Source organism: Ornithodoros turicata, chromosome 6, assembly GCF_037126465.1.
Source record: "Ornithodoros turicata isolate Travis chromosome 6, ASM3712646v1, whole genome shotgun sequence".
Lineage (NCBI taxonomy): Eukaryota > Metazoa > Arthropoda > Arachnida > Ixodida > Argasidae > Ornithodoros > Ornithodoros turicata.
Window position 1 is genome coordinate 48926420 of NC_088206.1, and position 13418 is coordinate 48939837.

General features: G+C 48.1%; 1 protein-coding gene across 1 annotated transcript; it reads left to right on the plus strand.

The window, feature by feature from the left end:
* Positions 1 to 2212: 2212 nt before the first annotated feature.
* LOC135398603 (uncharacterized) lies at positions 2213 to 2836 on the plus strand. Its single transcript, XM_064629988.1, has one exon. The coding sequence runs from the start codon at positions 2213 to 2215 to the stop codon at positions 2834 to 2836; it is 624 nt and encodes a 207-aa protein (XP_064486058.1).
* Positions 2837 to 13418: the final 10582 nt, after the last annotated feature.

Below are 13418 nucleotides of genomic sequence, written 5' to 3' on the forward strand. Positions count from 1 at the left end.
CGAGTATCGGCATCGAAGATACTTTTTTGAAGTATCTTGCCCGGCCCTGCACGAAAGTTAGTCTTTGGAGCCGGGAAAAAAGTATCCGTTAGAGGCACAAAGTTGCAACCAACGGGTTTCGTCTCGTTATATCGCCAGCTCCAACTTTCTCATTGACATTTTGACTCTAATCCTTATAATTAAAAAACCCGACTAATTAATTTCACTTAATTAATTAATTACAAAACAAAAATAGTTTGAGTATCCTCACACCACTGGTAACACTACGCAGTCCGTCTCATGGTTGTGCGATGAACCCATTAAAAAAAAGAAAAAACCGTTGGCTCATTTTTCGTGAAACACCCTGTATATTCCCACTATGTTACAGCCTACCATTTCAGTTTTTTTGTGTGAAATATAATGATTTTCCATAAAATGCGTATCGTGGTTATCCCTTGGTATTGTGCGTTCCTCAAACTCAAGGAAGTGTCACCTCTTTCTACAGTACACCAGCTCGCTTGCACCATTCTAATTTGCTTATGGATTCTCATTTGTTCCAATTGGACCACACACACACACACACATAAATGGGATGATGATGTGGTGGGTCATTCTCCGCCGTTATGGTGGAACACTGCCCCATTGCGCTTGTGGAAGGGATGAGAAAGTGATGATGATGGAAAGGTGTCCTATTAGAGTTCGTACATTAGTCCAGTGCTAGGGAGGAACTCAGCAACAGCTCGTGGGCCTTGCATCAGATGTGAGGGGTCCGACCATGGTCCGAGAATTTTGGCTAAGTCGAACTGACGTTGATCGACGTGTTGGAGAGCAGTTTCCATGAGGGCGCGCTCGCGATCGTGCTGTCATCAGACAAGGAGGACGTGATGGAGGTCACCGCGCACACCACACGTGGAACAGAGGCTGGACGCGCCGACATCCAGGAGGTGTTTGAAAGCCGGTGTAAAAGCCACATTAAGTCTCATGCGGTGGAAGACTGTGGTAAAGGAACGCGGCATTCGGCGGGGGAGAGTAAGGGACAATGTGGGGTCAACGGAGTAAAGCAGAGAGTGGGTGGTGATGTCACGTTGCCATTGAGACTGCATCATGGGGCCAGTGAGGCTTGAGACGAGGTAACGGCGATCCCCCCGAGACAAGATGATGGGGACACGCCGGGTGTAGTGGTGCGCGCCTGAGGCTGTTCGATCTGCGTCCTCGTTTCCGCTGATGCCCACATGACCTGGGATCCACTGGAAGACGATAGAGTGGCCCTGTGCGCTTGCTTTCTTGTATACTTGTAGAATTTCAATGACCACAGGACTGAGGAAGCCGCGAAGTCCCATAGTTGCAACACACTGCAGCGCAGATCTGGAATCCGTAAAACGGTCCAGGAGCGAACGGAGCTGTCAGTAATTTTCCGCAAGGAAAAAAGAATAGCATAAAGCTCAGCGCATGTTGACGATGTTTTATGTGAGAGATGATGGCAATCTGAAATTGACTCGGAGGGAATGACAAAGGCAGACGACGAACTTCCCCTCGTGGTAGTCTTCGGTTGAGAGACACATTGGTGTACGCTGCTGTGCTTGCGTCTCCGGAGCTGCCTAACTAGCGGATGCCGCAGATGGTGAACTAGAAGTCGGAGGTACTGCCGACACATCTCTCCGTAGCGAGGCACTTCAAGCGGGGCTTCCTTAGCCTCAGCAATGACCATATGGGTCTCTACCGCCCGAGGGACTCCCAAGCACACTCGGAGACTGCGCGCCAGGAGGCACTGAAGCTTATCGACTGAGGAAGGTGGAAGGCCATTCAACACAGGCAAGCTGGATGCAGGTGACCCGCGAACCAAAGCTCGGTGGACGGCCAAAAGCGACGCCATGGCACAGTCCCACTTCATGCCTGTTACGAAAAGCGAACGAGTCAAAAAAGGAGAACGACGACGACGATGTGGACAATGACTTCTTTCTCTTCTTAATTTTTTTAGTTCATGTGCTACGTGTTCATTCTAGAACGTTTTGGTTATGTCGGCAGGCATGTACGTTTGTTGCTATAAAGTGTTTGTAGTTTTTAACTAAATAAGGCGTCCCTTCTTTCTTCGGACACGTACATCTGCAGCCACTAATCGTAAGTGGTTGATCCGCTGATCGCTACAACATCATTTGGTGCCGAAACCCGGGAACGAGTCTGCAGCATCGTATCTACCCGTGTCTAGATCGACGAAGAGCCCTTCACCGCAAACATGGATCGACTGAAAGCGAAACGTGCAAGCCGACGAACGCAAACTACGAAAATTCTGAACGAGGCCACATCAACTCTGAAAGACGGAACTGCTGCACCGGAAGTGCTGAATGCGCTCATTCAACGACTCACGCCAAGCCACACTGAACTCCTAGCGCTCAATGAAGCAATAGAACCCCTTGTACAAGACTTCGAAGCTGAATGCAATACAGTTCTGGACTACGAAGATAAAGTGACAGAAGCTAAAGCCAACCCTAACTGGAAGCTGTCCCAGCTACAGATAACTTGTAGCTCAACGATCGGAACTACTACTGGGCAACGAGGTGGAGGATCAACGACGTCAACCCGACGCACTGGCGTCAAACTCCCGAAACTCAAACTTACCACGTTTGGCGGCAATCTGTGTGAGTGGCACGGTTTTTGGGAACAATTTAAAGCCACAGTGCACGATAACGGAGATCTACAAAAAATCGAGAAATTTCAGTACCTCCGTTCCTTACCGTCGGGACAAGCAGCGGCCGCTATCGCGGGGCTACCTGTTTCCGAAGCATCTTACGACAACTCCACAGAAATCCTGACTGAGCGTTTTGGAGACAAGGGAAGAATCGAGAAGCAGCTCTTGTGAAAATTCGGCAACTTCCCTGTGGTAAAGTCACGGGACGACGTCGCGGGACTTAGACGCTTCTACGACTACGTGCAGACCAACCCACACAACCAAGGCACGTCCTGAGGACGTCCATATGATGCCACCAACGAGACAATCAGATGTCCATAAGATATCCTGGATTGTCCGAATGACATTCTATGGGACATCATTCGTACTGCCATTACAACAGCCGGGGACTTCATTTGGGGAATCCTGGCGGCGTCCTTTGTGACATTTTCAGGATGTTTTTCTGGGCATTCCAGGACGTTCATGCAGTATGCGCCCTCCACCCGTATGCTATACAGGGTGTCCCAGAAAACGTGTAATTGAATTCAAATAAACAAAACTACGCCACCCAGAATCATGCGGTCAACGGCATTTCTTCTTACTAGGTTTCTGCCCCTTCCTGATGTGCATGTCATGTAACCTAAGTTTAATTACCTAAATCTTTGCGAATTGAACTCAGAAATTTGCAAAGTAAAGGTCACTTTTTTGCCCCACCATGAAGAGCGTGCCGAATTTATTCAAAATCATGATAATTGACACTGATATTCAGTATCCATCCTGTCGGGAAGAATAGCCGAACATCATGCTTCTCGGGCACTGGAGTATAACGCGCAAGGACTTTTTGAACGCAATCGCTGTCAGTCCGTCGGAAGGAGGTTGGAAACCCAACCCACAGAGTGATAGTAGTAGAAAAAGTGACAGTTCATGAAATTGGGAGAGGGAAGGTATGGTCACAGCCGAGGCTGGGCGCGATATGCTATGTCTACAGTGCCGGTGTGGGCTGGGTTTCAAAACTCCTTTCGTCGAACTGACAATGATTCCGCTGAAAGATTCGTGGCGCGCTATCCTCCGCGAGCTCCATAGAGCATGATTTTCGGCTATTTTTTCCGATACGATAGCTCCTGAATATTCCTGTTAATTATCATTAATTTGAGTAAATTCGGCACGCTCTTCGCATTGGCGGGGTAAAAAAGTAACCTTTATTTAGCAAATTTCCGAGTTCAGTTCGCAAAAATTTATATAATTAAACTTAGGTTATAGACATGCACATTAGGAGGTGGCAAAAACCTAGTAAGAACAAATCCTGTTGACCGCATGATTCTATGTGGCGTAGTTTTTCTTTTAATTAAAATTCAATGACAGGTGTTCTGGGTACCCTGTATACACATCTTATAATGCAAACTACTCCATCACACAAGCCTGTTCACAGTGAATAGTAATTGTATTGAATATTCTGCATTCCCACACAAGAACCTCATCTGTACATCACCTGGCAACGAGCTAGCTATGTACCATGTCAACATCAGTTCGTTGAATGAGCAACTAGATCTACGAGACAAATGGCTGAGTACCCTGAGAAACGCAGGAGGTTCATTAAGTTACAAGCAACGAAACGGGAATATAGAAGCAAGCTAGCCCAGACACTTCGGTACGCCAAAAAATATTAAAATTGCTCCCACCCTAATATGAATATATTACAGTGTAGAGCTGATGTAGTATAAACAGCAACTGCCACCAAGGAATGTTGGAGGCACAGTTTAAGTAGGCAATTGTACTGAAACAAATTTGCACACAAACTTCCGCTTGCCCTTTTGACCAACCCAGCTGAACTCTGCAGCAACGCAGTCCGTCAGAAGGTGTTCAAGTATTTTTCGTGCAGATTGCTTTACTTCACTGCGCCGAAGCCGAGCAAGCTCTTGAACCTGAAAGTTGGAAATGTTCCAAAAGCTCATCGCACTAACCAAAAAAGATTGCCACTAACTTCACGCAACACAAAATTGAGACTTTTCCTGTTCTATGCAGACGACTGATGGTGTCTTTGCGGTCTGATGATGTTGCCTGCATCTATTGTATTCGGCATCATGAGCTCATGTAATTTAATGACACCAATAGTTTTACCCCCTAATTTGAAAATAAATAAAAAAATCTGAAAACTTTTGGCTCTGGACTTCAGCTCATGTAATCATATGACACCTATAGTTCGAGCAGTTTCTGCATAGCAAAAATGTCTGAATAGAATCAACTGACCAGTACCACAATGCTCCTGTTCCAGAGATTACGAGTTGGACTAAAACTATGCGATGCACATCAGTATTTCCTAAGTGTGTTCACGGAACATGGGCATTTAATGCAAATGGCATCAGATAAACATGGCAAGATATTGTTGGAAGTTCTACAGATTTTAAGAGCTCTGAGCGGTGCACGACTACACATCATGAATGCAGTTCATACAACTATAGATATTATCTGGTGATTACTGCACCTGCTGGTTCAGACTTGCGACTTGAAGATCAACTGTCCTGCACATACCGCTTGCCCATTGCCGTAACATAGCTCGTGCAAGACTACAGGAACAAAATGCACAATGGAGCACCTCACTACAGAAATAAAAAGCCGTTCACATTCTTATGCGGTCAGAGCACGTGGGTCTGAAGAGTTGCAAGACTGAAGGAAACACAATTCAACATGCTGCGTAGACGCCAACAACAACAGGGAGGCACTAGATCCTGAGGGGTATCATTCGTTGTGTTCGTACGCCTCAGCGGCGGTGGCTTTGAATGTATTGCCCTGGTCAGCGCATGAAGACATCAGTTGTTCCTAGTCGTCGGTTTCGCGCTGTCGTAGCTGGACCTGTGTGTGTGTGTGTTGTGCTTCTTGTTTCATGCTAATTAGCACATGGAGGTAAGTAATTTTAGTTCCTTGATGTTTGTATTCCCGAATTTTTAGTGAAACATTCGCGCCCTGTTTCAGCTGTGGTGAAATCAGTTAAATAAGTTCAATTTCGGAAGATTTACCGGCAACAGTGCCGAATGATACTCCGATCAAAATTGGACAATCAAAAAAACGTATATCTGTTCTCATATAGTCTTCGATAGCTTATAAATAGCCTCAGTGAGTGATTTAACGCGTGATACAGTTAGAATTTAGGGCTTCAAACCCTGCAGTGAAGCAGCAGTTACGAATGATACCCCTCAGGTTTTAAGCTCTGATACGATAACAACAACAAAACACCGTTTTCCTGTCCTCATATAGCCTTCTCCACGTACGTCGTCAGCGACACTTCATTTCGAAGCACGATCAGTGTACAATGGGGAGCGTAATGGAAGCGCGCGTAATATATTTTTGGTCGGAGCTGGTCGGCGCGCGCGCCGATGGCCAGCGACTTCAGATTTGTGATTGCGGATGGGGTTGTTCTGCGACTTTTAACTTGTATTTGAGAATTAACATAGTTGTTCTGAACCCTCTCCATGCTTTTGTCGGTTGGAGAGCGGCATTTCAAACAGCCAGGGTGCACTCTTCAGTTAAAATGGAAAAAATCGAGTACCGCGCTGTGATAAAATTCTTGAAAGAGAGACTTTCGCCTAAGGAAATTAAAGCGCGACTGGACAACGTGTACAGGGAAGCCTCTTCGTCGTACACAACGGTAAAAGACTGGGCTAAGCAGTTTCGACTGGGGCGAGAGTCCATTGAAGATGATCCACGCGATGGTCGTCCAGTGGATGTGGTGACACAAGAAAATTTGTCTCTTGTCGAGGAGGAAGTGCTGAGCGACAGGCGTCTGAAGGTGAAGGAAATCTCAGAAAGGCTGGGGCTTTCCGAAACAACCGTCCTTCGCAATCATCGGCGAGGGCCTTCACATAAAAAAGGTCAGTGCGAGATGGATGCCACGACTTCTCTCGTCAGTTCAAAAGCAACAGCACGTCGTCGGTGCCAAAGAGTTTTTGGAGCCTTGTCAAGAGAACGAAGAAGAAATATTGAAGTCAATTGTCACAGGGGATGAGACTATGGCAGCGTTTCCCAAACTTTTGGCTGTGACGGACCCCCTGAAGCGATGAGAACCAATTCACGGACCCCCCCCCCCCCCCCCCCCCACACACACACAAACACACAAATATACCGGGATACGCTCTGTGTACACTGCATTGCAGACTGCGTTTAATATGCGCGACAGGGTATAACGAGGAACGAAATTAATGTCATCTCTCAAGATTGATAATACCAAACAGATGTATCATCTGTAGTGCCACCAACGCTGCAAGAGGTCCGCAGGCTGCCACATATAAAATGCGCTAAACACAGGAACACTCTCAGTCAGTTCGAACTCGAAGCAAAACGATATGACGCACTGTATTTCCCATGCTAGCCAGTGCATAACCAGCAGCCTCGTCAGCTGCTGCGTGCTTTCGATACAGCTTCAGAAACGATTCCGGACTGATTTCTTCTTCTTGTTTGTATGTGTATGACTCGGACAAACGTGCATTGCAGGACTTTTGTATCAAAAATTAGAAGCTAGCCGTTGAAGCATGCTTGTAGAAATTTTGGAAGTTCTGTGTGTTTGGAAATCGGGCAGCATGTACGAGCGCGTGTTTGTGGGGACGAAAATCCTCACTGAAACGTGAGAGACGGTCGCGGACCCCCACGGACACTCTCGCGGACCCCCAGGGGTCCGCGGACCACACTTTGGGAAACACTGGACTATGGTGCTCTACCACAGGGGTGACACAAACCCGCCATTGTTGTAACTACCCTCAAGCGGGTGCTTTTGGCAAAACTGCCATCTTGTCCTGGTCGCACGTCATAGAAAACGTCATGTTGAGGTCATGTGACTTTGTTTACATGTCGTTTTGGCGTTTACCGACATATTTTCACCGTCTTAACACCAAGAGATGGCCGTATTTTGCCAGCGTAAACTATGCGGTGCTTCTTCCGCAACATGGTAGCTCATTTCACCTTAGTTTAAGTACATCGCATCGGCTCGGTAAGTCTTAACGCGCGGTCGTCATCACATCTTTGGAAGTTGTCAACAATAGGAGGCTTTATGTGTAAAACTGCGCGTTTTACTGCGAGATTATCGGATAAAAATAATTACCGTGATCGAAAAACATCCAAAACGTCGTCCAGAAACAACAACCGCATTGTTTACAAACGGTTTGGCCGCCGATCACTGGCGCCGCCATCTTTAAGGTCACGTGTGCCTTGACGTTTGCTGTGACGTACGACCAGGACCTGCCCAGGATGCATTGCGTTCGCCCAGCACGCTTTCGTCTACGGAGCAATACATTGGATGCCACCCCTGTGTGCTCTACTATGATCCTCTTTCGAAAAAGGAGTCGATGGAATGGCACAAACCAGGAGAAGCGCGCCCAAAAAAAGCCAAGGTCACAGAATCCACAAAGAAGATCATGGCAACAATATTTTGGGATTGTCACGGGATCCTCCTCTTCGACTTCAAAGAGAGGAACACCACAGTGAATGCGACTTATTCTGCTTCACTCCTCCACCGACTGCGAGACGCCATCAAGGAAAAGAGGCGCGGCAGGTTTTGTCGAGGTTTCCGGTTGCTCCAGGACAATGCCCCTGTCCACACGGCTTCTGTTGCCAAGGCTGCACTGAAGGAGTGTGGCTTCGAAGAAATCCACCACCCACCCTAGAGTCCAGACTTGGCACCGAGTGACTACTTCCTGTTCTCAAACTTGAAGAGGGATCTCAGAGGACGGAGATTTCAAAACGATAGTGAGGTGCAAGAGGCAGTTTTCCAGCATTTTGCGGACAAAACTTCGGACTACTTTTTCAAGGGTATAAGAATGCTGGTTGAAAGGTGTCAAAAGTGCATCGAAGTTAAGGGTGACTATGTCGAAAAGTGATACACTTGTTTCGTCTCTATGACTACTAAAAGTTGGTCGGACCGGAAACTTATGGAACCACCCTCGTACTCTTCATGCCGACAAGATCATGGAAGTTGCGCAACCATCAGTGTCCACCATCACCCTTTTGCCATTTGCAGACATCCCTTTTCCATCAGTAGCCCAACACGCTTCCGCACCTGCTGCCCCCCTCCCTTATCGCGAGCAAGACACCCTGGCTGCCCTCCGTGCTGACATTCAAAGCTTGGCAAATACCTTCGCCTCCGTCATTCCACGTCAGCGTACCGGCGTCGAACTCAGAGTTCAGTTCCGCCGGCCCTCGAGATCTAGGACGCCCCCCACCTCGTCCAAATCCTTCACCATTCTGCTGGTACCAGTGGTCTTCCGGCGCCAAGGCTCGCCACTGCATGCCACCTTGCTTTGCCGGGAAATGCCCCGGGGGATCGCTAGAGGCGGCGAGCGACCCCCTTCCTCATCATGATCCAGGCCGTCTCTTCTTCATCACCGGCTTTCGTCACGCAGTCCCTTCCTCGTTGACACAAGGGCCGAAATCAGCATCATCCCAGTGTCTCACGCGGACAAGCTAAACTGTCCCCTTTACCACCTGTCTGCAGTGAATAACACCAGTATTGCAGTCTACGGCGAGCGGTCGCTGACGCAAAACCTTGGATTGCGCCGCTCTTTCCCTTGGACTAGGGAGACATGATAACAGTGCACAAGGACACGGACGAAGTAAAGAGGACAGGACAGTTCGTGTCCTATGTGCGCTGTGTTATCATGTCTCCCCAGTGTATCAACCGACTACCCCTCTACCGCACTGTACTTCCCCTTGGATTTTCAAGGTCGCTGCAGGCGGCCTCGCCATTGTCGGAACCGATTTCCTACACCATTTCGGCCTCCTTGTTGACGTTCACAGGAAATCGCTCGTCGACTCTCAAAACCAAACTTCATATCCGCGGCTCAGGTCCGACACCCCGTCCCTCTTACCCTATACTACGACATTTTCTGCCCTTGCATCGCCTTTTTGCTACAGTGCTTCGCGAATTCCCTTCTCTCACGATGACTCCTGATTGGACGAGACCTGTGTGCCATGACGTATTGCACTACATTTCAACATGTGGCCCTCCGATGCACTTCAAGCCTCGACGTCTTGCTCCATTGTATCACTTGCCATTGGTATCACTCGTCCCTCTTCAAGCGATTGGGCCCGCCACAACACATGGTTCTCAAGAAAACCGGCGACTGGCGCCCATGTCGAGATTATCACCATGTGGGGATTATGAACCTGGTCATCAAGCCCGATCGCTACCCGCTTCAAAATATCCAGGACTTTACTATGAACTTTGTGGTGGCAAAAGTTTTTAGCAAGATCGATTTCACCAAGGCATATCATCAGATTCCCGTGACTCCGGAGGACGTTCCAAAAACAGCAATCATTACACCATTCGTGCTTTTCGAGTTTCAAAGCAGCAGCCCGAGCAGTTTTTTTTTTCGTTTTTGCGCAACGTTGCGCAGACCTGCGTCCAAGCCGTAGGGTTGCTACGGGCCTTCATTGAGGCGGCGATGAAACCTTTCTCCTAGGCAAACCGTTGGTATGGCAGGTGGAACTCCGAAACGAGCAACCCACGTGCTCATGAACGCAGCGGCAACTGTGGTGGCGGAGACATCAGGAATTGGTGTTGCTTCTGGTCACCGCGTGAATCGTTCGATAACCGTGAGAAAGTATCGTTGACCTTGCGATAGCGGCAATGGCCCAATCATATCTAAGTGGACCTTGTCAAAGCGTGCGTCTGGTGGAAAGAAGCGACTGGTGGGAGCATAGGTGTGTCGCCGGGTTTTTGCTTTCTGGCACCGTTGACAACTGCACGTCCTGTACTTGGTTTGGGGTCGCATGCGAGGCCAGACGTAGCGGGCATGAAGCAGCTTTTGTGTTGCAGGTATTTCAGGGTACGCCAAGGCATGCGGAGAATGAAAGACTTGTCGACCTAGAGCCACTGGAACGAAAGGCCCTGGTCACTAGCGTAGCCAGAGGGGGTTCTGGGGTTCAACACCCCTGAAACAGTACCTCCGGTAGTGCATTTGGGACAGGTAAACGAAGGGAAATCCTCCTCTCTCATAGAATCTCTCCCGAAATATTTTTCTGGCTACGCCGCTGACCCCGGGTATTCCAGAGGAACGCCAGGAAGACTATTTTGGTCGCGCCTAATAGGAGCACGTCTTCGAGACGTGCTCCCACGGTTGACGGTTGACTTACCTGACGATTGATCTCGTGTCTGCGCGTAGGTTGATCAATTCCTTATCCGAACGTTGGAGTACGATTAGTGCTTCGAGAGTGAAATGTATGGCACCACTTTCACGTTGCAACCACTCACGTATCGAAGTGTATCATGTCCGTGGAGAATTCAGAAATAAATGAGGGTTGCCGGATTACCCGAGGCACGTAATCGTTTCTGGATGTAACGAATGCATAGCTTAACAGTTTGTGGTTCGTATAGATAGTGAAGCTGTGGCCTGCAAAGAAGTGACGGAAGTGTTTCACCGCAAGGAAGACTGGAAGTAGTTCTCGAGAAAAAGTGATACCCCAGCGTTTTTACGCAGCTGTTCATGCCTATCATCGGCAGTTGACATACCCTCGCGTCCTATTCGCCTGGGTGTCCTTCTCTGTCCTTCGTCCTTCTCTGGTGGTAAAAGTAATATTGCAGAGCGCAACGAACCACAGCTACCGAACACGGGTCGACCAGGCGTCGGCCATCTCCTGGACGACAACTGTATGCGTCTGGTTCCCAGGAACACTCCGTGACGTGTTTTGGTCCTTTGCCTGGGCCATCCAGTCTACACCTGATCGCCCAGCTGTGTTTGTGGGGCACCACCTCAACTGACATGTGCCCCCACTGCGGCCTGCTTGAGTCTAACACGCATGCTGGGTGTTCTACTGACGGCATGTGGGCGGCTCTTTACAGAGCTCCCCCCCCCTTTTTTTTTCTATAGGTGAGGAACGTGCGCGTCCATCTTACCAACGAGCTCCAACACGAGCTGTTCGCCGTCGGAGAAGACGAGTTTGTGCACAGGTGGCGATCTCGTCCTTCCCTTGTTGTGAGGCGTGGAACTGTAGGCATCACCTGTTCACCTCCATAAATTTCATCCGGTTCATCCCCATCTCATCTTTCCTATGTAAATTTTCGCTGTGACTGTAGATAGCGATTGTACGTAATAATGTGGTGGGAATTGTCCATATATACGTGCTTATCACCAAGTCTTAGCGGGTCTTAACGTTTAATAAATTTTACACCATTAATACACCAGCATGCTCTTGCGCAGTAGCGGTGGTATTTCATCGATATATAGGCGTCGAGGAAGGGAAGACCCCTGACGGGGCCTATGAAACGTTAGAATGTTTGTGCCGCATTTCGTGGGCCGAACGGCATACGCGGGAATTCGAACGATCCAAATGGGATAGTGATTGGGTGCGTTAAGTAGGCGCCCCTCTTTTGGCGCACTCAAATCAGGGGTATGACGACAGGAGGACGACGGTCAGGAGTACTGGCTTGCTGATGCCGCTTCCCGTTGTCTGTTCATGCAGTGCACAGACGGAGGACACGTGCTTAGTTTGAACCTATTCGCCTCGAGATGTTTTGGTGTCGCCACCTTGTGAGGAGTAGCCCGTGGCGTCACACGTTGGATGTGAGGAAGGAGAGCAGACGACGCATAGCTCTGCGATTGCTTGCTTTGTGTGTGTGGCGTTTGCGTACAACTGTGCTGGTACGATTCTGATACCAAGTAGCTTGACACACGTGAAGGATGAAGGATCAAAATGACGTGGGCGAAGTATCAGAAGACATAATTGCATTTATAAAAAGCGAGAACTGGCCGGACAGGGCGTGTCTGTATAAGGCGTACGGGTCGCTATTTTCCGCAAATTCAGATTCAGACGACAGTAACAAAAGTCCAGTCAGCATGCCCTTTGTGTATGATATAAAGAAAGCAATGTAGATGGGTACAAATCCAGCGAACAAGTTCGTTAGCTTTAGTGGGAACTTTGACGAGGCCAGCTTGTTAAATTAGTAGCAAGGAGTCTATTTTTCGGTAGCATATATCTGCAGCGTGCCTCATCTACGATGTAGGTTTAACATGCATAGCAGTAACAAAGTGCCAAAAATATGACAAATCATAAGTTCAAGAGCATTTAAGAGCTTCTCTTTTCTCCTCTTTTTTCCCCTTAGAAACAAACAAACAAGAGCTTCTCTTAACTGTGCTCTAAAACATATATGTGAATTTTCCTAATATTCGCATATAAAAACTGTTACTTGGGTAAAGACACACACTCACATAAAAACGCCTGGTACACTGTGCGACACCGCACTTGTGACACACCCCTTTCTTATAAATAACCAGGCCAATAACCTGCATGCGTACACATCCAAAGGAAGTATAAACAAGCGGTCAGCAACACGTCTGATGTTTCGTCTTTCAGGTGAAGAGGTACTTGTTCTCAGAAGAGATTGCTTTATTGGTGTTTGCCACTGCAGCAGTAATTGTGACAATGTCAGTAATATACGACAAGAGGTCAAAGCGGAATCTTTGCTGCAAGATCATAAAGAAAGCTTCATTCGCTGCATAGCACCCACTTAATGTGAACTCGTGCACTTGTTAGCGACTGGTGCTGGCAAAGTACTTACTGCAGAGGCGACTGTGACGGCAATTTGCTTTTCCCAAGTTTCATGAGCCTTTTAGTCGCGTAATTTAAGTACTGCAGCACAGTAAAAAACATCACAGCAGACTTCTCAGACGAAACAACTATCGCAACAACGCGCAGAAACGTCAGAGAATTCCACCTACACCAGAATCCATCCAATGCGTGACGTAAAAGCGTCACGTGATACGGCTGACCGAAGCGCCGCTAATGTTCCTCG